This window comes from Mobula birostris, chromosome 15 (assembly GCF_030028105.1).
Source record: "Mobula birostris isolate sMobBir1 chromosome 15, sMobBir1.hap1, whole genome shotgun sequence".
NCBI classification, from domain to species: domain Eukaryota; kingdom Metazoa; phylum Chordata; class Chondrichthyes; order Myliobatiformes; family Myliobatidae; genus Mobula; species Mobula birostris.
In genome coordinates, this window is record NC_092384.1 from 29,406,372 (window position 1) to 29,433,630 (window position 27,259).

The 27,259-nt window shown below is 40.5% G+C and overlaps 1 protein-coding gene across 1 annotated transcript in view; it reads right to left on the reverse strand.

Annotated features, from left to right (window-relative positions):
* The window catches only part of nfatc3a (nuclear factor of activated T cells 3a), a 180,612-nt gene that overhangs the window by 45,314 nt on the left and 108,039 nt on the right, over positions 1 to 27,259 (reverse strand). The window contains exon 9 of the mRNA XM_072279527.1: positions 18,588 to 19,349. Within this exon, the coding sequence (XP_072135628.1) occupies positions 18,588 to 19,349 (762 nt within the window). The remainder of the gene's footprint in view (positions 1 to 18,587; positions 19,350 to 27,259) is intronic.

Below are 27,259 nucleotides of genomic sequence, written 5' to 3' on the forward strand. Positions count from 1 at the left end.
TGGTGTATGTTCCCTCATCTTACCCTTGATGAAGTTCACAATCAGTTCTTCAGTCTTACTTGTTGAGTGCAGTGTTGTTGCTGTGACACCACTCAACTAGTTGATATACCTCGCTCCTGTACACCCTCTTGCACCAACTGAAATTCTGCCAACAATAGTCGTATCGTCAGCAAAATTATAAATGGCATTTGAGCTGTACCTAGCTATACAGCCATAGGTGTGGAGTAGAGCACAGCAGTGGGCTAGACACACAATCCTGAGGTGCGCCAGCTTTGACTGTCAGTGAGGGTGATCTGCAACAGCAATGCTTGTCAGCAGACATACGAGGAAAAATGCTGTCCGATTTAGGAACAGCTCCTTCCCCTCCACTCTAACATTTGTGAACAATCCATGACCCTATGAGCACTAGCTCTCTAGTTTGCTCTCTTTTTGCACTATTTTTTTTAATTTTATCTTGTTGTAATTTATAGTATTTTTAGGTATTGCACTGTTGTTGCCACAAGAAATTTGACGATACTTATTAGTGATAATAAAACCTGATTCTGATTGTTTTTTAGTTTTACATGGAAACACCATCTCTTTTAGTCAGTTGGACCTGAACTGCTGCTGAGATCCTCCAAGCTCCTTTGCACAGAGCCATATTGGCAGCACTTCAATTTAGAATGGTTGCTATTTATGGAATGACATATTGTTCATCAGATAGTCAACATTTGGGGATAATCATCACTTTTATGCTGAAACCTATGGAATCCTAATTCTGCCAAATCTTCTACTGAACAAGCTTTTGGTAGGTTTCTTAATAACTAAATACTTTATTTTCATCATTTTTCATCTCATTTTCCCTGATGAAGACAATACCCAAATCCAGAACTGGCAAGTAACCTTACCCCTAAGCAATGTTCCCTCTAATTTGTAATGACCAGTGTGTACTAAAATCTTATGCTGTGCAATTTTTTGCCCAGTGACAACATGTGTGCACTGAATGTTATATATTGAGGTATTCATTTTAACAACTAGCCCAAAATACCGTTAATAAGAACTTCCATCTCCTCTGAGTTTAATCATTTTCACTCTTATTCATCAGCACTCACAAAACATAAGTAGCAGGCCTGTAGCAGGTAATGAAGGATTTTCTCACTGAAGCTTTTGCACATCGTCTTTAATAAGTTAAGTTTCAAAATATTACTCCACTTCTTCCCACTTGCAAATTCTCCAGCACCTTTGCATCACAGTCATACACACGCAGGTAACATTAGTTTCTGTATCGTACATAAATATTTCTCATAGCTACACGTTCCTGACCTCATGAGCTTTCAGTGTAGCAGTTTCTATGTTTCATTAAGCCATTCCGCTTTAAATGAACAAGCAGTTCTTTTGCAATTCACGGTCTTTGCTTCTTTGGAATTCGATGAAATGAGCCAATAATTTCTTGAACAAAAACAGTATAAATAAGCCAGTTCTAAAATCTGCAGACAAACCATTGCAAACTCCACATTGTCAACACCGTCTGCTTCAAAAACCAGAAAAGAAATGAGATTGTGTATGATTGCCTCTCCTCAGCGAGTCATTTACCCCTGCTGCTTAATTCTGTGTCCTTTTGCAGTGTCAGCATGAGCTGGTAGATGAAAGGGTAAAATCATAAGGCCATGTTATAATTCTCAAGGTGTATTAAATGACAAAAGGATTAAGAAGATTTTGTTACAATGCATGGTGCAAGGAAAGTTAGAAGTCCAATTTTGTACTATCAGCAGTTTATATCTCAAGGGAATACGGCTCACAAAAATCATCTCTCCAGAGAAATTTTACCTAATCGTGCCAATTCAGGAAAAGAAATTTACAAATTAGTGTTCTGAAGCACATTTAGTTAAATGGTTATCATGGCAAATGGTGAGCATGTGGAGAAGGTTCAAAATGGGGCTACAAGGCTTGCAACTATGTTAGGCTTGTGCGCATGTGATGGAGAACATATACAAACGTTGGGTTTGAGTCCTGATTGTTAGTGAGTGAAGGCATTTGGAAAACTAAGCAACACCCTTGGGAGTCAGTATGTTTAATTGATTCACGAAAAGGAAGATACATTCACTGACCTTGATTACTTTGTGACAGGTCAGTGAACTTCAAAGCAAAGCAGATAAAAGCTCTGAAGCAGGAATCCTGGTACATGCAGTCAAGGTCTAAAAACCTAAAATCCCAGCCTCTTACCCAGCTGAATAATTCTTCACTAATTCGAAAGTCGACTTTGCTTGCAGAATACCTGCTAGTCCTAGTTTCTGCCACAATACTACATCTCTTTAGGAGATGTTGATTTGCTTTAAGCAATGCAGGCTCACATTGCAGCCACTCATGATTTGCTGCCTATTGACTCATCCAGTAGGCAGAGAGCGTAGTTGGTGCTGGAGATACTGCAGTCACATAAATGAGATGCAGCATAAAATTGCTACACTGCCTGTATTCCATTTAGCAGGAGCAGGTTAATTGCTTTAACTTTGTTACACCAGCTTCTATTGTTTAGACTTAGTTTTTCCCAGGGGAAGTCCAGTGAATTCCAAAACCAATTTAGCCTTAGAAAATATTTAAATAGATTAATAGTAAGACTCAAGGAACCTTAAGCACAAACCTTGACATAAATTGCCTATTGTTTGTCACCTACATGCCCCATTTTAACGGTTATGGGTATGCAGAGATTCCCTGTGGCTGCACCAGATTATTCAGTGAAGTATATTTAGATATGTTTGTGGCTGAGTGGAACCTGTAAGTGGCATGGTGTCAACTTTCACCACAGCAGCAGCCTTCACCTATAATTAGCCCAGATTATTCTTATAGCTGAGCAACAGCTGCAATCTTTTTGGACTAGGTGGATCAAGAAACATTTGGTAGATAAAGGAACTTCGTGATTATGCAAGTCTGTGCATATAGGATCATTTGAAGTAAGTCAACTTTTTGATTATTTCTACAGCATGGACATAATATAATATTTGCCACTCAGAAAATACTTTATAACCTGAAAAATATAGAACATAGAAGTATATAGTGAATTGGCAGCTAACAGTGTTGCCTCACTGCTCCTGCATCCAGTTTTAATCCTGATGCTGAGTTTGTATATTCTCCTGGTGCTTGAGTGGGCTTCTGCTGGCTGGTGGGCTTTTTATCCACATTCAAAAGAGTTTCCGGTGGTTCATTTGGCTACTGTAAATTACCCTTTAATGTAGGTAAGTAGTGAAGAGAATAAATTGCAGGGACGCAAGGAAATAAGAGAAGAAATGTGGCTGCTCTGTTGGGCTGGACCAATCAACCTCTTGTGCTGTAGTAAGTATAAAGTAATACCAACATAAAAAAAACTTGCAAAAAAAATAGAAGAAAGAAGTATGAAAGGCGTTATTTTGTCGAAAGACTAATATTCGTTGCTCCACCAACTTAGTTTGAAGGTTCTTACTCTATTCATCTGGTAAAAGAGTAGTCACACTATAGCAAGATCCATTTAAATAAAACGATCTTTTAAAATAATTGTTCATATTACAAACGTTTGTAGAATAATGCACGTGAATTCTACAGTAAATCAATTTCTAGCCTGATCTCCCGGTAGCCACCCACTTCAACACTGCTTCCCATTCCCATTCAGATAAGTCCATACATGGCCTCCTCTACTGCCATGATGAGGCTGAACTCAGGTTGGAGGAGCAACACCTCATATACCCTCTAGGTAGTCTCCAGCCCCTTGGTATGAACATAGAATTCTCCAACTTCTGGTAATTCCCTCCCCCTCCCTTCCTCTACCCGTTTCACATCACCTCCCTCATAGTTCCGCCTCCTTCTACTACTGCGCGTTGTTCTCCTGCCAATCACCTCCCTGCTTCCCCTCCCCCACCCATTTGTCTTTCAAATTACTGTTTTTTTCAACTACCAGCATTCTTCAAACCCTCCCCAAAGTTCTTCCTTCAGTCCTGACGAAGGGTTTCCGCCCGAAACATCGACTAATCTTTTCAACTGATGCTGACTGACCTGCTGAGTTCCTCCAGCACATTGTGAGTGTTCCTTTGACAACAGCATCTGCAGATTATTTTGTGACTAGTTTCTTTTCCACTCTTTGATGGGATGAGATAGCAATTACAGGTGGCATGTATTTGCCATCTCTAATAGTCTAAGCCAATAATGAGCCAACTGCTTGAACTGCTGCAGTTTATGTGGTGAAGCATGTATCATGAGAACCAGAACAATAAAGGCAAGCTGCATACTTCCATGAGGATGATGTACAAATTGGTGAAGAAATTGCAAGCACTGTTGTTCACATGTATCTGCTGTCCTGGTCCTACCAAGTGGTAGAGAAAGAGAGCCAGCAGATGTCGGAGCCCTCACTGTTACCAGAACATCTATACGCACTGAGCTCTAACGTAATATTCATCTTCTTGACCACCAAACATCCATCTCTCTCTTGCACTACACCCCACTTCATCATGAGAAGCTAACTCTGGCTCTGGATTGTCATCATAGGTAAATTGTTTCACCATGAATGGTAGTTTCTTGTTCTGATATAGAACATCAGAGCACTGGACAGACTATTTTGGTCACAATGTTACACCAATCTTGAATCCAATTTATACTAAAAATCCTCCTGTTGGTTATCATCCACTGCATCCATTCCCTTTATATTCACGTGTTTATCTAAAAGCCTCTTACACAGCCTCTAAAACACAGTCTGATTCTACTACTAAGCTGGTAACCATTCTAGGCATCCATCACTGTGTTAAAAAAAAAACTTGAGCCCATGTTGTTCTTAATACTTCCTCATTTAACTTCAAAATCATGTCCTCTGATGCTTCCCCATTTCTACCCTGGGGAACAGATTCTGACTGTTTGCCTTTTCTACACCTTTCATCATTTTACAACCCTCTATTAAGCCTCTCCTTAGTCTTTGACACTCTATGGAGAGCAACTAAAGTTTGTCCAAACTGTCTTTATAGCTCATACTTGCTAATCCAGGCAGCATCCTGATAAATGTCTTCAGCATCTTTCATACAATCTCTGCATCTTTCCTATAATAGGGTAACCGGAACTGCATACAATACTCCAAATGTGGTCTGATGAAACGTTAATATAGCTGCAGCACGACTTCTTTACACTTAGACTCAACACCCCTACCAATGAAGACAAGTATTCTATACATCATCTTGACCAACTTAGGCACTAGCATAGCCAACTATTGAACCCCACAATCTCCCTATCCTTCAATGCCTTTAAAACACCTACCATTAATTGTATCCCTTTCCTTCCACTTGACCACCTCACAACTGCCTGTATTAAGCTCAAACTGAATTTATCTGGCCATATCTGTAACTGATCAGTCCTTTACACTGTCCGCAACTCCATCTAAGTTTTCATCCAAGTTATTGATATGTATCACAAACAACAGAGGTCCTTCCACCAATCCTTGCAGGCCACCACTGGTCATGTACCACCAGCCAGAATACGAGTCTTCTACCACTACTCTATCTTCTATAGGCAAGCAAACTCAGAATGCAAACTTGCATTTTATCCTGGGCCCCATGCATCCTTATCTTCTGAATTAACCTATCATGAAGAACATTATTAAAGTTCTTTATTAACGTCCATGTAGGTAACATTCACAGCTTTACTCTCATCAAGCACCATTGTCACTTTCTCAAAAAACTGCATAAAGCCGTGCCGACTGTCCTTAAGCAAGACATATCTTTTCAAACGTACACAAATCCTATCCCTCAGTCCCTCCAATTGCTTCATACCACTCACGTGAGGCTTACTGGCTTATAATTATCCGAAATTATAACTGTCCCTATTTCCTTTCTTGAACAATATTTGCTACTCTCCAATCTCATTTCTAGGGAGGACACAAAAATCCCTGTCAAAGCCCCAAAAGTTTCCTCAATTACTCCTTTCAATATTCTGGGACATATGCCATCAGACCCTGAGGACTTCTCTAACTTAATGTTTTACACAAGACCCAAAACTATCTTCTCCTTAATCTCAAAATGTCCCAAAACATTAGCACATCCTTCTGCTTTCACTGTCCTCCAATTTCTTCTCCTCAGTAAATGCAAACATAGCATACTCATATAATATCTCAAACACTTGCTTTGATTCCAAGCACAAGTTCCTTCCTTGAGTGAACCTACTCTCTTCTTAAACATCCTTTTTCTTAAAATTAAGAGTAAAAAACACCTCAGGATTATACTTGACCCTGCTTGTCAAGGACATTTCATGACCTTTTTCAGCCTTACTGATCACCTGCTTGAGCAATTTACTGCTCCCTTTATATTCCAGGGCCAGTCTGATTTTAGATTCATAAACTTCATTTTTGTTTCCCTTTTTTCCTTGACTAGATTTAGGACCACTCAGGTTATCCAAGGCTCTCTTGTCATCACTCCTTACATTTGTGGGAGCTGCATTCACTCAGGCAGGTGAAAAGTATTAAATGTTCTGAGGAAGTGTTCAAAATCTTTCTCTTGCTGGTAATAATCATTGCCCAGCATGTGCTGTAATTGTTACCATTACCATCAACTCTCTGAGTGATTTCCAGGTCTTGCAGCATACAGGCACAGACTGCCACATTACAAGTTGCAAAACCAATTGAGTGCTATGGTTAAAATCCTCACTTCTGATAGTAGGGAGGCCGCAAGTGAAGTAGATGTACACAAAATGGCTAAGGACATAAGAACATAAATAGGAGCAGGAGTAGGCCATCTGACCCATCGAATCTGCTCTGCCATCAATAAGACCTTGGATGATATGGCCGAGGACCCTGCTTCATCTACTGCCTTTTCCCCATAACCCTTAATTCCCCTGAAATACAAAATTCTACCTAATGTATCTTAACAACACACCCAAGATGCTGGAGGAACTGTAAGTTAACTGTATCTTAGTTGTATTTAATGAGGCAGCCTTGACTGCTTCCCTGGGCAGAGAATTCCACCGACTGACTGCTATCTGTGAAAAGCAGTTTCTTTTTATCTCCATCATAAACCTAGACCCTGAGTCTGGAGGTTATGTCCCCTAGTTCTAGTCTCACGCACCAGTGGAAACAACTTACCTGTCTTTATCTTATCTAACCCTTTCATAATTTTATGTTTCTATTACAGCCCCTCTCATTCTCCTGAATTCCAGCAGTGCCCTCCAACAACTATTAGCATCTTACTTTGCACTATGACGACAGTCAATGGAAGGCTTTCTAAACTGTCACTGATTTTAACTTAATAGCTGACCTTTGATACCATGGGGTCAAATGCTGCTGTTGTCAAGTGAGGTTACTCTCAATTCACCTCAAGAATTCAGAGCTCTTATTTTGTCTGTGTTTGAACCAGGGCTATAATGCAGTCTAGAGCATAAGACATAGGAGCAGAATTAGGCTATTCAGCCCATCGAGTCTGCTCTGCCATTCTATCATGGCTGATGGCTGATCCTTGATCCCAGATCCCACTCAACCCCATACACCTGCCTTCTCACCTTGTCCTTTGATGCTCTGACCGATCAGGAAACTATCAACTTCCATCTTAAATATACCCAGAGACTTGGCCTCCACCGCAGTCTGTGGCAGAGAATTCCACAGATTCATTCCTCTCTGGCTAAAAAAAAAATCCTCCTTACCTCCGTTCTAAAAGATCACCCCTCAATTTTGAGACTGTGTCCTCCAGTTCTAGATACCCCACCATAGGAAACATCCTTAATACAAGAGGTAAGGGATGGGAAGTTCAAGGGGGATATTAGAGGAAGGTTTTTTACTCAGAGAGTGGTTGGTGTGTGGAACGCACTGCCTGAGTCAGTGGTGGAGGCAGATACACTGGTGAAGTTTAAGAGACTACTAGACAGGTATATGGAGGAATTTAAGGTGGGGGCTTATATGGGAGGCAGGGTTTGAGGGTCAGCACAACATTGTGGGCCGAAGGGCCTGTACTGTGCTGTACTATTCTATGTTCTATCCTCTCCAAATCCACCCTATCTAGTCCATTCAACATTCTGTAGGTTTCAATGAGATCCCCACGCATTCTTCTAAATTCCCGTAAGCACAGGCCCAAAGCTGGCAAACACTCCTCATATGTTAACCCCTTCATTCCATGAACCTCCTCTGGATTCTCTCAAATGACAACACATCCTTTTTTGCCCATTCTTCCAATTTGTCTAAGCCCTGTTGTAATCACATTGCTTCCTCAGCACTACCTACCCCTCCACCTATTTTCATATCATCCACAAACTTTGCCACAAAGCCATCAATTCCATTATCCAAATCATTGACAAACAATTTGATAGTGGTCCCAAGACTGATCCCCGAGGAACAGCACTAGTCACTGGCAGCCAACCAGGAAAGGCCCCCCTTATTCCCACTCACTGCCTCCTGCCTGCCAGCCATTACACTATCCATGCCAATATCTTTTCTGTAACGCCATAGGATTTTATCTTGTTAAGCAGCCTCACGTGTGGCACCTTATCAAATGCCATTTAAAAATCCATGTAAATGACATCTACTGCTTCTCTTTTGTCCACCCTGCTTGTTACTTCCTTGAAGAACTCATAACAGATTTGTCAGGCAAGATTTCCCTTTACAGAAACCATGCTGACTTTGACTTATTTTATCATTAGTCTCCAAGTACCCCAAAACCCCATCCTTAATAATAGACTCCAACACTTTCCCGACCACTGAGGTTAGGCTAACTGGCTTGTAATTTCCTTTCTTTTGCCTTTCTCCCTTCTTAAAGGGTGGAGTGACATTTACAGTCTTCCAGATCTCTGAGACCATGCCAGAATCTAGTGATCCTTAAAAGATCATTACCAACGCATCTGCTACTTCTTCAGCAATTTCTCTCAGAACTGGGATGTAGTCCATCTGGTCCAGGTGATTTATCCACCTTAGACCTTTGAGTTTTCCTAGCACTTTCCCCTTTGTAATTGCAATGGCACTCACTCCTGCTCCCTGAGACTCACAGACCTCTGACACACTGCCAGTATCTTCAACCAAGAAGACAGATGCAAAGTACCCATTAGGTTCATCTGTTATTTCTTTGTCCCCCATTGCTACCTCACCGGCATCATCTCCTGTGGTCCAATATCAACTCTCAACTCACTTCTACTCTTTATATAACTGAAAAAACTTTTAGTATCTTGTAGCTTTTTTAGTTACCTTTTGTTGGATTTTAAAAACTTCCCAATCATCCAACTTCCTACTCACATTTGCTACCTTATATGCTCTTTCCATGGCTTTTATGCAGTCCTTAACTTCCCTTGTCAGCGACAATTGCCTACCACTGCCTGTCGAGAACAACTTCTTCTACAGAACTTATCTATCCTGTGCCTTGTAAACTATTCCAAGAAATTTCAGCCACCTTTACTCTGCTGTCATCCCCGCCAGTATCCTCCTCCAACCCACCCGGGCAAACTCCTCCCTCATGCCTCTGTAATTCCTTTTATTCCATTGCAATACTGATACATGGGACTTATGTTTGCCCCTCTCAAATTGTAGTACAATTTCAATCATTATGACCACTACCTCCCAAGGGGGTCCTTTACGTTTAGCTCCCCAAAAAGATGTGGGTTATTATACAACACCCAATCTAGGATAGCCCTTCCCTGAGTAGGCTTGAGCACAAGCTGCCCTAAAAAGCCATCTCAGAGGCATTCAACAACTTCCCTCGCTTGCGATCCAACACCACACTTGATTTTCCCAATCTGATTGCATATTGAAGTCCTCCATTTACGACTATAACATTACCCTTATTACATGGCTTTTCCAGCTCCCTCTGCAATCTCAACTCCACATCTTGGCTACTACTTTGAGGCCTATTTATGATTCCCATTGTGTTTTTTTTTAACCCTTACACAAAGATTCAACATTCTCTGACCCTCTTTCTAAAAATGTAATTCCAACTCTTACCAAGAGCCACACCACCGCCTATGCCTTCCTTTCAATACATAGAATATACTTTGATGTTGAGTTCCCAACTGTGACTTTCTTTCAGCCACAACTAGTGATGTTCACATCATACCAACCAATCTCTAATTATGCCGCGACCTTGTGCACCAATTTCTGAACGTTACGCACATTTAAATACAGCACTTAAGTCTTGTATTCTTTGTTCTTTTGAATTTTACTTCTGTGGTACAATTCAACTCTTTCTTCTGTCTGCATTTGTACCCAATCATTGGCTTGTCCTTCCTTACGATCATGTTACAACCATCATCTACTTCTAAACCTGCTGGCTCATCCTCAGCTCCACCATGCTGGTTCCTAGCACCCTGCCATGTTAGTTTAAACCACTCTCAACAGCTCTAGTAAACCTGTCCACAAGAATATTGGTCCCCCTCAGATTCAAGTGCAACCTGTCCCTTTTGTACAGGTCACACCTGCTCCAGAAGAAGTCTGCAAAGAGGACCTGGTGAAACCCAAATTTGGCAGATAGCAGCTTATCAGCTAATTAATACAGCTTGGTAGCACTGTTAATAATATATTTCATTGCATTCCTGAAGACAGAGAGAAAACATAAAATAATTTGCCATATTGGCAAATTCCTAGGCAACTTTTTACATTACTATGTAGATTATCACTGTAGCTGCATTGGAACTGCCTGACAAGAAACACATCACACACCATTACCTCTGCTGTGTCCTTTGCTTACTGATACCAAAGAAAGGAATTGTTTTCATCAAAGACTGGTTTCCATGTTAGTGGAAACTATGGGAAGGTCAATGCACTACTTTAGGCTGACAATGTATATAAAATGCTTCAGCTTTACCTCAGCACTAATGTACTGGTCTCCATCAATGTTAAGTGCTCCTGGGTAGCAGTTTATTTGTCCACTCCCATTTGATACAAAATATAGCAGGAGTGCTGAGCACTGAAGAGATTATTCGGTTATAGATAGATTAGCTCTTGTCTATTGCACACTTCATTATTTGCCAAGTATGTCATCCTGTATTACAAGTTCATCATTTTGTTGCTCTGGTGCGTTATTTTAAAATAAAAGGGTAATACTAATGGATTAAAAAATGTCTATAATCAAAACCAACAGAACAGAGTTCTACTGAATCTGAAAGTGTGCTCATACTATTCTGAAAAACTAGATTTTTGAAATATTATATGTGGATCAATAGTCTTTTCAAGTTGGATTAGATGCTCTGACTGTAAACCAAAATAAAATCTGAATGAGATACAATATGATTGAACTTTTAAATAATAACCAAAGCAGCACAAGCCAAAGATATTTTATATAGCTGCCAAAGTTTCCCTTCCCCGTTTAGGACTTCTGCAGTTTCACTTCTAAAATATATAAAGCAGTCTCTGGAACTTGAAGTATTGGTCTTTTCTCTGGTCAACAAAACTTGTGCAGAATTCCATTATCTGCTAACTAGCTAATCACAGGGGGAAAAAAAACATTCTACATCAAATAATATTAAACAATGTAGTACCAAGGAACTCTTACAAGACTATGTAGACCAAAGACTACGGGGACCTAGTAGCTGAGTTGTATCCTGCAAAACAAGATGGTCGTGCACATCCGAAGTTCATGCAGGGGTTCTCTGGGAAAGCATCTTCAACTAGTTGATTCATCAATAATAAAACCTGCATAGGTTCTGTTGCAGGCCTGCACAATTATGTTAACAGGCACCAGATGATGTTCTTTTAAAAACAAGATACTCCCTTGCATTCTAACATTCTGTTGCCAAGTCCCCAGATATCAAACCTGACAGGTTGTCACCATGTAGAGTATATGCTGAGAACCCTGTAATAAGAGTTACTGACTGAATCCACAGAAGTGGTCAGGAATATAATCAAATATTAACTGCACTTATAAAGCTCAATACCTCTCAAGATTATGTATTAAAGATTCACAAGTCAGATGAAATTTGCAATGCAGAGAAAATGCAAGTCCTTTACCACAACCATACTCAGCACTTAACTTATTCAAATTCTGCTAAAACGTCATATACTCTTTCATTGTGGCTGCAGTATATGAATTGAATGACAATTCAAAAAGTACTTCCTTCCTCTGTGATTTCTACCAAAAAGAGCAGTCAGTTTTGGTAATAAAATTACCTTCCAAGTTGCTCTATCAAATTATATATCAGCCTGAGCTGAACCTATATTACTGTTGTGCTCTCACTAACCAATCTGTATTTAAGAGACAGTCTTATAAAACCAGCTCAAATGAACATTAGTAGTAGAGAAAAAAATGCTGCAGACTATGCACTTGGAAAATAATACGATATGGATTAATAAAAGGGGTAACCAACCATTTGTTGATGTTTTTTAAGGTTGTATCTAGCAGGGAAATAAAAGCAAACTAACTGATGTGTGGCATTAAGACTTGATTTTGACCTGGATATCTGACATCTTACCCTTTTTCAGACCGGGTTAATAATCTAAAATGTCTTTAACAATTACCATTGTGGAAACATCACGAAAGGAGTGCAGAATTCAAGGCAGCTTACACCTCTAGAGAACTATGGGTGTGTGCTAATTATATTCTTACAAGGATTCAAAACAGATTAAAACAAAAACATATTGCAAAGTATATCCATGCACAATTTGCAACCAACGTATTTTCATTGATGTGCCACAAAGCAACCTCCTCAATGATAAATTTAAAATTGTTGGGGAGTACTGAATTTACTCTCATTGTAATCAAAATCTTTTGTTTAAATAATAATTGCTTTGGTAAAGAAATATTAATAGTTCTTAAATATTTATGAATCCCAAAACCAAAAAGTTTAATTTTAATTCAAATACGCTGTCAGGAAGAATGTTTCCTTGATAATTTGTTTGGCAACAGGGATGCTCCTAAAACTGAAACAATACTTATATTGCTGTGTTTCTAGCAGTTTTCAGCAGCCATCCAGACCTAGCCACCTGTGGTCTCTATCCGTCTCCAAGCAGAACGCAGAGCCAAAATAAACTTCTTCATGGCTGATGAAAACTGCTGAATGCAGCATTAGAAAACACTGATCTTCAGAGTACAAGTATTGGTGAATGGGGTCAATGGGAGAAATATAATACTGCTACTTTGATACTGTTGCAAGTTAATTCGGTGAGAGGTGATTCTGTTCCCATACAGTTATGGCTTTTCAAAATTATTACGAAGGGTGTGGCATTGCAAGGCAGCTCTGCTGAGTGTGAAATCAAGGATACATCCAGTTTTCTACATAATCACATGTAGGAAGTGTTTCCACCTGCAGCAGTTTGAGCTCCAGGTAGTGAATGCTTGGAAATCTCTAACATGTAAGAGTTGAGGAGGCTAAATCATTAGAATTACCCGAGGAACCAGATACATTTTTGAAAGATTAGGGAATTGATGGTTACATGGCCCACTGGCTTTTCACCATTAAATCGAATGTTTTGACTGAAAGGTCCAAACATGTTATTTCCTGAAGAAGTGTTTCAGCCCGAAACATTGACTATTTATTCATTTCCATAGATGCTGCCTGACCTGCTGAGTTTCTCCAGTATTTTCTGTGTGTCACTCTGGATTTTCAGCATCTGAAGAATAATTGTGTTATAGTTCCACATTTGCTGACAATGCTAAGTCAGATGGGTTTATGAGCAGCGAGGGTCAATGTAAAGAGCCTTCAAAGAGACGTAGATGAGAACATGGCAGAAAAATGGAAGGTCATCCACTTTGATGTACCCATAACACAAAAGGGTAGTGTCGATGTGTGAACAGACACAAGTTTGTACACAAGTCATTTAAAACCAAAGTGCAGATGCAACAAGCAATTAAAAGGACAAATGGTATATTTTACTGGGATTAGAATATAGGAGAAAGAGGTACTATTGAAATTGTACAGTGGCTTCATAAGACTACACTTGATGTATGATGTAGTTATGGTTCCCTAACCAAAGGATGTTCTTACCTTTAAGGGAGTGCAGCAAAGATTCCAGATTGGTCCCAGGTTTAGCAGGATTGTTATGAAGAAAGATTAAGTAGGCTAGGGATGTATTCTCTCAAGTTTAGAAAAATAAGAGGAGATATCATTGGGACATAAAAAAAAATCTTAAGAGTTTCAGAGGCTATTTCCAGGCTGCATTGAGTATTTGACACACATTTCAGAATTAAGAGGTAGGCTGTTTGGTACAGAGATGGGGAGAAACTTCTGTGCTCAAGTGGATGACAAACCTTTGAAGGGCTGCATAGTAGCTGTGTTCAAAACAGAAACTGACAGATTTCTTTTCAGGATCTGTCACTCAGCATAGTCAAGAATAAGACCAGACTTACCTACATGAGAACTGCTCAACATCAGCAATTTTGCTGCAGCCAGCTCAATTCAGCCTACTGGGTTTAGTGGTGAAGCTCAGTGGTGGGCAGGATGGCAGCATAGTACAATCACGTTACATAGACAGCAATCACCAATCAGGGTTCGAATTTCTGCTGCGGTCTGCAAGGTGTTTGTACATTCTCTTATGACCACGTGGGGTTCCTCCGGTTTCCTCCCGCATTCCACAGACATACTGGTAGGGTTTGTGAGTTGTGCACATGCTATGTTGGTCCCGCAAGTGTCGTGACACTTGCAGGCTGCCTCAGCACAATCCCCCGATTATTCTGGTCGTTGACCCAAAATGACACATTTCACTTTATGTTTTGATATACATGTGACAAACAAAGCCAATCTTTTAAAAATCTTTAATCTTTAGATGAATCAGAGTTCCTTTACAAGCTTTACTTAACTGGGTGATCGACATCAAAAAAGAAATTGCTCCTGAACATGTGTCATATATATAGTTAATGGCTGTGCATTTTGTAACTAACAAGACATTTCCAGAGGTCAACTTCAATTTCTGTTCTAACAAAATTTCCAGTTCAAGGATGGCTGACCTTGTGGAATATTTTAGAACTTCCTATTGTCCAACCTTAAACCTCTAAGGTTAGTAAATGTAGGCGAGAGAGAATTTAGTGTGACTGGTATAAACCTAATTTTCTCCAAGATTATATTCAAGAACTGAAGGATGAGACAATATAATAGTTTTAACAAAGAAGGAAATAACATTCTTTTCTTTCACAGTAAAGAAAGACCTGTTGAAAACAAAGAAAAGACTTTAAAAGTTAGCTTCAGGAAAAACGTAGAGGAATATTAGTAAAAGAAAGCTGCTCTCATTGTAACATTAGGATGCCCAAATTTACTCATGGCATTTCAACATAGATGCTTGCTAAAAAAATTCTTTAAAAAATCTTTAATTACGGGACAATTCTGCAGTGATTAGAAACAGCATAAGCAGCTGTTGATAAAATCAATCCTGATATAATAAACAATGTCTTTCATTTGTTTGGAAAGCAGGTGCTATTAATAGTTCCACCATTAACAATTACAATTATTCTAAACCCATTGTTCTATTGATTGCTTCTTAACCATGCTGTCATTCTATTCCTTTTCTTCCCATGTTATCATGCCCTTTTCTTTCTTTTATTCCCTGCCCCACCTTTCCACACCTCTGTTCTTGTTTAAAACTACAAGGTTCAAAGTTCAAAATAAATTTATTATCAAAGAATGCCTATTTCACCATATGCAACCACAAGATTCATTTTCTTGTGGGCATACACAGTCAACACAAGATATGGTGTGAGCAGAATTATCTGCAGCTTAATGTGAAAAAGACTAAGGAGCTGGTGGTAGAACTGAGGAGAGCTAAGGTACTGGGGACCCCTGTTTCCATCCAGGGGGTCAGTGTGGACATGGTGGATGATTACAAATACCTGGGGATACGAATTGACAATAAACTGGACTGGTCAAAGAACACTGGGGCTGTCTACAAGAAGGGTCAGAGCCGTCTCTATTTCCTGAGGAGACTGAGGTCCTTTAACATCTGCCAGACGATGCTGAGGATGTTCTACGAGTCTGTGGTGGCCAGTGCTATCATGTTTGCTGTTGTGTGCTGGGGCAACAGGCTGAGGGTAGCAGACACCAACAGAATCAACAAACTCATTCGTAAGGTCAGTGATGTTGTGGGGATGGAACTGGACTCTCTCACGATGGTGTCTGAAAAGAGGATGCTGTCCAAGTTGCATGCCATCTTGGTCAATGTCTCCCATCCACTACATAATGTACTGGGTGGGCACAGGAGTACATTCAGCCAGAGACTCATTCCACCGAGATGCAACACAGAGCATCATAGGAAGTCGTTCCTGCCTGTGGCCATCAAACATTACAACTCCTTCCTTGGAGGGTCAGACACCCTGGGCCAATAAGCTGGTCCTGGACTTATTTCATAATTTACTGGCATAATTTACATATTACTATTTAACTATTTATGGTTCTATTACTATTTATTATTTATGGTGCAACTGTAACAAATACGAATTTCCCCCGCGATCAATACAGTATGACTATGACTAAATACAGGAAACGTAATAGAATCAATGGAAGAACTCAACCAACAGGACAAACAACCAATGTGCAAAAATAAACAAACTGTGAAAATATAAAGGGAGAAAAATAAATAGATAAGCAATAGATAGAGAACATGAGATGAAGAGTCATTGAAAGTGAGTCCAGTTCAATGGGAACAGTTCAGTGATGAGCAGGTGAAGTTGTGTGAAATTATCACCTTTGGTTCAATAGCCTGATGGTTGAGGGATAATAACTTTTCCTGAACCTGATGGTGTGGGTCCTGAAGCTCCTGTACTTCCTTCCTGATGGCAGCAGTGAGAAGAGAGCATGGACTGAATGGTGGGGGTCCTTGATGATAATTCCTGTGACAGCATCCCGTGTGGATGTGCTCAATGGTGGGGAAGGCTTTACCCGTGATGGACTGGGCTGTATCCGTTCAAGGGTATTGGTGTTTCCATGCCAGGCCGTGATACAACCAGTCAAAATGCACTCCACCACACATTTATAGAAGAGTGTCAAAGTTTGAGATGATGTGCCAAATCTGCACAACTATCTAAGAAAGTAGAGGCAATGCCGTGCTTTCATCACAACTGAACTTGTGTCCTGGGCCCTTTGAAATTATAATATAGAGGAATTGAAAGTTCCCAGTCCGATTCCACCACCCCCCGCCCTGATGAGGACTGGCTCAATTACTTCTGGTTTCCTCCTCCTGAAGTCAACAATCATCCCCTTGGTCTTGCTGATATTGGGTGAGAGGTTGTTGTGTCACCACTCAGCCAGATTTTCTATCTCCCTCCTCTATGCTGATTCATCACCACCCTTGATTCGGTCAACAACAGTGGTGTCATCAGCAAACTTAAATATGGCATTGCAGCTATGCTTAGCCTCACAGTTATAAGTATTAAGTGAGTAAAGTGAGTAGAGCAAGGGGCTAAGCACATAGCTTTGTGGTGCATTTGTGCTGAGGGGGATTGTGGAAGACATGCTGTTGCCAATCTGAAACTGACTTGGTTCTGAAAGTGAGGAAATAGAGTACCTAATTGCACAAGAAGGTACTGAAGCCTAGAAATTGAAGCTTATTGTTAGTTTTGAGGAAGTGATAGTATTGAGTTCCAAGCTGTAGTCAATGAAGAGCATCCTGATGTCTGTCCAGTTGTTCCAGGATTGAGTGAAGAGCTAATGACCTGTTGTAACTGTAGGCAGATTAGAGTAGATACAAGTCGCTTCTCAGGCAGGAGTTGATCTATTTCATCACCAACTTCTCAAAGCACCTCATCACTGTGGATTTAAGTGCTATTGGACAATAGTCATTGGGCCAGGTTACCACATTCTTCTTAGACACCAGTGTAATTGAAGCCTGCTTTACTACTCAGTCAGTAACCCTGCCTGAGCCAGGTGCTTGCCATGGGTTCAACTTCCTGAAGGATGCCTCAGAGACTGAAATCACAGTCACCGGGGACTGTGGGTGTTTGGGAAGATGCCTCTATGTTTTGATGGTCAAAGTGAGCATAAAAGGCATTGAGCTTAGCTGGGAGCAAAGCCTTGTTATCACCAATGCTGCTTGGTTTAACTGCGTAGGAGGTGATAGCATTCAAATCCTGCCACAGCTGTTGAGCATCCTTCAGTAATACAAGTTTGGTCCCGAATTGCACTTCACATGAAATGGCTCTCCAGAGATCGTACCTAGACCTCCTGTACTTAACTTGCTCGCCAAACTTGAATGCCACTGATCTGGCCCTCAGCAGAATGCTAATCTCTAAAAAGTATTCAACACATTGCTGCTGAATGAAAAGAGTATATTTTCCCTGCTGCATAGTTATTGTCTTACCTATTTCTGAAACAGTTTCTGTTTTCAGACTTCTTTCCTGAACCAGCAATCATGTCCTTGCTGACATTCGCATCATGTGGAATCCTTAGCATGAGGTTTAACACTTGAACTTTTAGGCAGTTCAGTCAGTAAAAAAATTAAACAATTATCTTAAATTGTAAGATAATTAGCGTTTTGTAAGATAGGATTGAGAAAAATCTGATGGCAAAAGAAATATTTTTTCTATTAATGGTTACCTACAATGCAGATTCTTCTTAAAGAAATGCATTAAAAGCACAATTTTAAAGAAGTGCAAGAGCTTAGGAGTAGTAAAGTGAAAACTTATTAGGATGAGTACTCGTACCTTTTCTAAATTTGTATACCATTTCTTTGGTAACAATATTCTTTCAAAGAATAAGCGTTTAAACTAAGTTGGATTACTTACCATCATCAAGTGTTATATCCTGCAGTCCAATAGTCTGGAAAGGTAGCTCATTATCCTCTGGCTCTTGTTTAATATTCAACGAAGCTCTCTCTGGTGTTGAAAATGGGGATGGATTACATACATTGTGATGTGTCAATGGAGGGGGTCCTGAAAGGCTGGCTAAACTTGTATTGTGCAGCTGTGGTGAGGATTGTCCAGAATGTGATGAATGTCCCAAAGGATGCGCTGCTGTTGGAGATGGTGATGAACCTGGGCCTGGATTTGGAGAACAGTACATTTGTTGCATTTGATGACATCCCATGTTAATTTGAAGTGGACCAGCTACATCAGGCGGATAAGATATTCTCTCATATACATGGCTAGAAACCGAATTTATGGGAAGACCTGATTGTCCATTATATATCATGTTAGATTGCATAGGCTGGTAAGGAGGACCAATAGGTGGAGCTGGTTTTGGGAAAGACTGATGCCCCAGGGGAGTTATAACAGGGCATTCAGAACCTGGACTAATGCTTCTTGTTGGCAGATGTGGCAAACATGTTACTGGTGAAGAAATCATCGATGTGTAAGTTTGCTGCAGAGGAGGTCCAAGGTTCCTCTGTGAAACAGATGTCAAATTTTCATGGTGTCCACTATCCGAGGAAGGCAGCTGAGATCCAACTTGATGTAGACCAGATATATTAGCAGTGTGCGCGACAGACAACGGAAGAGTAGGAATAGTGGGTAATTCTATCTCATCAGTATGTTCCCGCTTGATTAAAACTGCAAAGGTAAAAATAAATTTAAGACTAGAAACAGGCATATGTCACAAGTGCACCAAATCACTCTAATTTTGCCTCTATTTCTTCTTAAATATCTAGATTCATGCTTCGACACTATTTCTCTTTGAATATGGGAACTCAAGCTTAGAAGACATTTATCCAAAGAAAGAACCTGTAGATATTAAAACTTACACTGTGTCTAAAGTATATAGTCTAAGCTGACATTTTAATGTTGCTTTTAACGACAAAGCATACAAAGCATACAAAGATTCTACACATTATTAAATACTTGTAATAATTTATCCCCCTCAAATAACACCATTAAGGCAAAAAATAATAATTAAATTTTATTTCTAAGATGGAAGTTAAAGAGATAAAAGTTTATTTTGAGCACTCATGTACATGATCATATCTGAATGTACCGTACATTTCTTTAAACATCTGAAATAACGAATCTAAACTAACTATTTAAAATCAAGAACTATCAGAGGTTAACTTGATGTTGTTGTGTGACACCTAAGTACAACCACAACTTCTATACCAACATTATTGGAGAGAGATCAGGGCTGTGCAATTTGCTCAAATTTCCGACTTCCTGAACCTAAGCAAAATGAAAACCACGTTAAACATCCCTATTCTTTATTAATCAAACAAAACTGAGAATAAAATTACCTAGTCTTTGTTTTCTAATCATATCAGAAAAACCTACTTATCCACTACGTCAACAATATTATTAAACACAATATGAATTTTATGATTAAGGGAAATCACCTGGAAGGTTTGTTAAAATACTTTAGAAATTGATTTAAACGAACAGAAACAGAACCCACTGAATTCTGTTCTACTGCCACTAATCATAGATCTTAATTTTTAAAACGCAAACTTTTGCGCAATAAGCGTGTTGAGCAGTACAGTATGTGAAGACAGCTGCTTCATAATTCAGTCTTGCAGAAGAATGCTCCTGGTTTTCAAGCAAATTCAGCCCTACAAGTCATGAATTTGTTTTTAAACTGGATGACCAACATTACAGGTGATCTCTATATAAATTTTCTCAACTGAACACATTACCCTTTAAAATAAGCCCTTTAATAGCACTGTTGATATCACTTAAGTAAATAGTTGCAATAAGAGCAAATTAACTACAAAAAAAAATTCAGCAAGTATTAAATCTGAAAGATTAACTCAAATCAAAGGTGCTCAGTATTTAAATATTAGTTTGTTACAATCAGCCCATATTCACAAATGGTCTTAAGCCATTTTTTGTTTGTGCATTTTACAAACTGGTAGAGGATCAAAACAGTATAGTACAGTACAGAAAGAGTTAAATAAAATTCCAAACCAAACATTTTTTTCCATGCTGTACAGCCAGATGATATCAAAAACTTCAAAGCACCGGTAGTTTGATCCCATTTAAACATATCAAATGATTTGTGAACCCTGACAACAAACATTAACAGTTGCGTTCAACATCTCAACCCAAATTAATTTTCAAGATGCACACATAAATGTCACTTTCACTCTATTTAATGTTCCATTTAGTAGCTTTATATTCACTAAACATTTGATCTTATAAGATTTGTACTCTTATAGATTCATTTAAATACCATGACACAGAAATGCCCATTCAAACCATCCTATCTGTATCAGTTGAAAAAGAACCATTGAAACAAGTTCTTCCTTCCAGTACCAGGTCCATACCCCACCAATCACTGCTCTTACACTTGTATAAGTATCTTCCCAACTTTCCTCATTCTAAAAAAAATACTCCAGCCACTTTCCTTTCCTTATAATAAACTCTCCCAGTCTGCTGAAAAGATTTTCTTCTCTTCAACAGAATCACATTTTGCCCAATATATGGTGACCAGAAATATACTTAATAAAGTTGTCGTCTAAGTAGTATTATATTTCGAGGGGAAAAAACCTGTTATATTCTACACTTCAACTAGTAAAGGAAATAATACACCTTGCCTATTGATCTGTCCTGCAACCTTTAAGGATTAATGGACATAAACTTCAAGGTCTCTTTGTTCCTCCACCACACTCAATATCCGATTTATTGTATTTCACTACCTTGTTGCATTTTTCCAAATGCATTATCTCATACTTCTTCGAAATAACTTCAATGGTGACATTTTTCCTGACTGATCAAGCAGCCCAAAGATTTCTATTTACTTTTAGTTAAACAGCTAATTTTTGTATCAAATGAAGTTTTAGAATCATGACCGTACATACATGTCAAAATTGTTCATATCTGTTCAAACAAGGTGTCAGGTACCTACCTCAGGGAACATGCCTGACAACCTACCTGCAAAACACTAGCCATCCATTATCTTTGTTATGTCCCACTAAGCCAATTATGCATCCAATTTGCTACCATTTCTCGTTCATTTCTTTGATCAGCCTGACATTTGGGCCCCTTGCAAAAGTCATGCTTTAGTCCCTTAGACTAAATTATTGCCAATTGCTCCTTGAAATCACCTTAAAAAAAGTTCAAATGAAGATAGTCAGAAAGGACCTTCCCTTAACAAATTCACATTGACTGTTCCTGATTAAACTGTGCTTTTCAAAACCTACAACACAATACAGGCCCTTCAGCCCACAATGCTGTGCCGAACATGTACGTACTTTAGAAATTACCTAGGGTTACCCACAGCCCTCTATTTTTTTGAGCTCCATGTACCTATCCAGGAGCATCTTAAAAGCCCCTATTGTATCTACCTCCACCACCATCGCTGGCAGCCCATTCCACGCACTCACCAATCTCTACGTAAAAAACTTACCCCTGACATCTCTTCTGTACCTACTTCCAAGCACCTTAAAACTCTGTCCTCTCGTGTTAGCCATTTCAGCCCCAGGAAAAAGCCTCCGACTATCCACACCATCAATGCTTTTCATCATCTTATACACCTCTATCAGGTCACCTAGGTCACTCCAAGAAGAAAAGGCCAAGTTCACTCAACTGATTCTCATAAGGCATGATCCCCAATCCAGGCAACATCCTTGTAAATCTCCTATGCACCCTTTCTATAGTTTACACATCCTTCTTGTAGTGAGGTGACCAGAACTGAGCACAGTACTCCAAGTGGGGTCTGATGAGGGTCCTATATAGCTCTAACATTACCTCACAACTCTTGAACTCAATCCCACAGTTTATGAAGGCCAACACACTGTATCCCTTCTTAACTACACAATCAATCTGCGCAGCACCTTTCAGTGTCCTATGGACTCAGACCCCAAGATCCCTCTGATCCTTCACACTGCCAAGAGTCTTACCGTTAATACTATACTCTGCCATTATAATTGACCAACCAAAATGAACCACCTCACACTTATCTGGGTTGAACTCCATCTGCTACTTCTCAGCCCAGTTTTGCATCCTATGTCCCGCTGTAACCTCTGACAGCCCTCCACACTACCCACAACACCCCCCTACCTTTGTGCCACCCATCCCTCCATCTCCTCATCCAGGTTATTTATAACAATCACAAAGAGAAGGGGTCCCAGAACAGATCCCTTCTGTGGGCAAGCCAGTTCTGGATCCACAAAGCAATGTCCCCTTGGATCCCATGCCTCCTTACTTCCTCAATAAGCTTTGCATGGGGTACCTTATCAAATGCCTTGCTAAAATCCATATGCACTACAACTACTGCTCTACTTTCATCAATGTGTTTAGTCACGTCCTCAAAAAATTCAAATCAGGGTCATAAGGCATGACCTGTCTTTGACAAACCCATGCTAACTATTCCCAATCATATTATGCTTCTCCAAATGTTCATAAATCCTGTCTCTCAGGATTTTCTCCATCAACTTATCAACCACTTACTGGTCTACGATTTCCTGGGCTATCTCTACTCCCTTTCTTGAATAAGGGAACAACATCCGCAACCCTCCAATCCTCTGGAACCTCTCCCTTCCCCACTGATGATGCAAAGATCATTGCCAGAGGCTCAGCAATCTCCTCCCTCACCTTCCACAGTGCCTGGGGTATATCTCATCTGGTCCCAGAGACCTATCCAACTTGGTGCTTTCCAAAAGCTCCAGCACATCCTCTTTCTTAATGTCTAAATGCTCAAGCTTTTCAATCCGTTGTAAGTCATCCCTACAATCGCCAAGATCCTTTTTATTACAACACAGAAAGTACTCAGGAAGCTGAATAGGCTAAAGGTAGATAAATCTCCTGGACCAGATGGAATGCACCCTCGGGTTCTGAAGGAAGTAGCTGTGGAGATTGTGGAGGCATTAGCGATGATCTTTGAAAAGTCGATAGATTCTGGCATGGTTCCGGAAGACTGGAAGATTGCAAATGTCACTCCGCTATTTAAGAAGGGGGCAAGGAAGCAAAAAGGAAATTATAGACCTGTTAGCTTGACATCGGTGGTTGGGAAGTTGTTGGAGTCGATTGTCATGGATGAGGTTACAGAGTACCTGGACGCATATGACAAGATAGGCAGAACTCAGCATGGATTCCTTAAAGGAAAATCCTGCTTGTCAAATCTAGTACAATTTTTTGAGGAAATTACCAGTAGGCTAGACAAGGGAGATGCAGTGGGTGTTGTATATTTGGATTTTCAGAAGGCCTTTGACAAGGTGCCACACACGAGGCTCCTTAACAAGATAAGAGCCCATGGAATTATGGGAAAGTTACATACGTGGATAGACCGTTGGCTGATTGGCAGGAAACAGAGAGTGGGAATAAAGGGATCCTATTCTGGTTGACTGCCGGTTACCAGTGGTTTTCCACAGGGATCAGTGTTGGGGCCGCTTCTTTTTACATTGTACATCAATGATTTGGATTATGGAATAGTTGGCTTTGTGGCTAAGTTTGCTGACGATACGAAGATAGGTGGAGGGGCCGGTAGTGCTGAGGAAACAGAGAGTCTGCAGAGAGACTTGGATAGATTGGAAGAATGGGCAGAGAAGTGGCAAATGAAGTACAATGTTGGAAAGTGTATGGTTATGCACTTTGGCAGAAAAAATAAACAGGCAGACTATTATTTAAATGGGAAAAGAATTCAAAGTTCTGAGATGCAACGGGACTTGGGAGTCCTCGTACAGGATACCCTTAAAGTTAACCTCCAGGTTGAGTCAGTAGTGAAGGCGGCAAATGCAATGTTGGCATTCATTTCCAGAGGAATAGAGTATAGGAGCAGGGATGTGATGTTGAGGCTCTATAAGGCGCTGGTGAGACCTCACTTGGAGTACTGTGGGCAGTTTTGGTCTCCTTATTTAAGAAAGGATGTGCTGACGTTGGAGAGGGTACAGAGAAGATTCACTAGAATGATTCCGGGAATGAGAGGGTTAACATATGAGGAACATTTGTCCGCTCTTGGACTATATTCCTTGGAGTTTAGAAGAGTGAGAGGAGACCTCATAGAAACATTTCGAATATTAAAAGGCATTGACAGAGTGGATGTGGCAAAGTTGTTTCCCATGATGGGGGAGTCTACTACGAGAGGGCATGACTTAAGGATTTAAGGGCACCCTTTCAGAACAGAAATGCGAAGAAATTTTTTTAGTCAGAGGGTGGTGAATCTATGGAATTTGTTGCCATGGGCAGCAGTGGAGGCCAAGTCATTGGGTGTATTTAAGGCAGGGATTGATAGGTATCTGAGTAGCCAGGGCATCAAAGGTTATGGTGAGAAGGCGGGGGAGTGGGACTAAATAGGAGAATGAATCAGCTCATGATAAAATGGCGGAGCAGACTCGATGGGATGAATGGCTTACTTCTGCTCCTTTGTCTTATGGTCTTATCTATAGTGAATACTGAAGCAAAGTATTCATTAAGTATCTCTGCTATTTCCTCCGGTTCTGTACACACTTTTCCACTGTCGCACTTGATTGGCCCTATTCTCTCACGTCTTATCCTCTTGCTCTTCACATACTTGTAGAATGCCTTGGGGTTTTCCTTAATCCTGCTCACCAAGGCCTTCTCATGGCCCCTTCTGGCTCTCCTAATTTCATTCTTAAATTAGCTGCTAGCCTTATAATCTTCTAGATCTCTATCATTATCTAGTTTTTTGAACCTTTCATAAGCTTTTCTTTCCTTCTTGACTAGATTTTCAACAGCCTTTGTACACCACAGTTCCTGTACCCTACCATCCTTTCCCTGTCTCATTGGAACGTACCTGTGCAGAAGCCATGCAAATATCCTCTGAACATTTGCCACATTTCTGCCGTAGATTTTCCTGGAGCACACCTGTTCCCAATTTATGCTTCCAAGTTCCTGCCTGATACCTTCATATTTCCCCTTACTCCAATTAAATGCTTTCCTAACTGGTCTATTCCTATCCCTCTTCAATGCTATGGTAAAGGAGGTACTGATCACAATTCTATCTCCAAAATGCTCTCCCACTGTGAGACCTGACACCTGACCAGGTTCATTTCCCAATACCAGATCAAGCACAGCCTCTCCTCTTGTAGGCTTACCTACATATTGTGTAGGACCTGAATATACCTAACAAACTCCACCCCATCTAAACCCCTTGCTCGAGGGAGATGCCAATCAATATTTGGGAAATTAAAATCTCCCATGACAACCCTGTTATTATTACACCTTTCCAGAATCTGTCTCCCCATCTGCTCCTCGATGTCCCTGTTACCATTGGGTGGTTTATAAAAAATATCCCATAGAGTTATTGACCTCTTCCTGTTTCTAACTTCCACCCACAGAGATTCCGTAGACAACCCCTCCATGACTTCCTCCTTTTCTGCAGCCATGACACTACCTCTGATCAGCAGTGCCACACACCCACCTCTTTTGCCTCCCTCCCTGTCCTTTCTGAAATATCTAAAGCCCGGCATTACAATTAACCATTCCTGCCCCTGAGCCATCCAAGTTTCTGTAAAGGCCACAACATCAGAGCTCCAAGTACTGATCCACACTCTAAACTCATCCGCTTTGTTCATGATGCTTCTTGTATTAAAATAGACATACCTCAAACCATCGGTCTGAGCACATCCCTCCTCTATCACCTGCATATCCTCCCTCTCGTATTGTCTCCAAGCTTTCTCTATCTGTGAGCCAACAGCCCCTTCCTCCGCCTCTTCAGTTTTGTTCACACCTCCCACGACCCCCCCCAAGCAATTCTAGTTTAAACTCTCCCCAATAGCAAACCTCCCTGCCAGGATACTGGTCCCCCTTGGATTCAAGGGCAACTCGTACTTTTTGTACAGGTCATGCCTGCCCCAAAAGAGATCCCAATGATCCAGAAATCTACATCCCTACCCCCGCTCCAATCCCTCAGCCATGTATTTATCCTGCAGCTCACTCTATTCCTATACTCACTGTCGCATGACACAGGCAGTAATCGTGAGATTACTATCTTGGAGGTCCCGCTTCTCCACTTCCTTCCTAACTCCCTGTAGTCTGTTTTCAGGAACTCCTCCCTTTTCCTACCTATGTCGTTGGTACCAATATGTACCACGACCTCTGGCTGTTTACTTTCCCACTTCAGGATATCGTGGATGCGATCAGAAACACCCCAGACCCTGGCACCTGGGAGGCAAACTACCAACCGTGTTTCTTTCCTGCATCCACAGAATCAGCTGTCTGACCCCCTAACTATAGAGTCCCCTATCACTACTGCCATTCTCTTCCATTCCCTACCCTAACTCTGCCAGAGGCGCAGCCCCTGTTGCTTCCACAAGGTAGGCCGTACCCCCCAATAGTACTTAAACAGGAGTATTTATTGTTAAGGGGGACAGCCACAGGGGTACTCTCTAGTATCTGACCTTTGCCCTTCCCTCTCCTGACTGTTACCTTGGTTGCCATTTTAATGTCATGGCGAGACTAAAGTCGCTTCTGCAAAGCATCAAAGATTTTTGTAGCTGATTGAATTCCCCTCTCAACTTCCAGATCTGATGAGTTGGTGTTGGTCACAGCTCTTCCTAAGTATATGAAAGAGTCAGAAC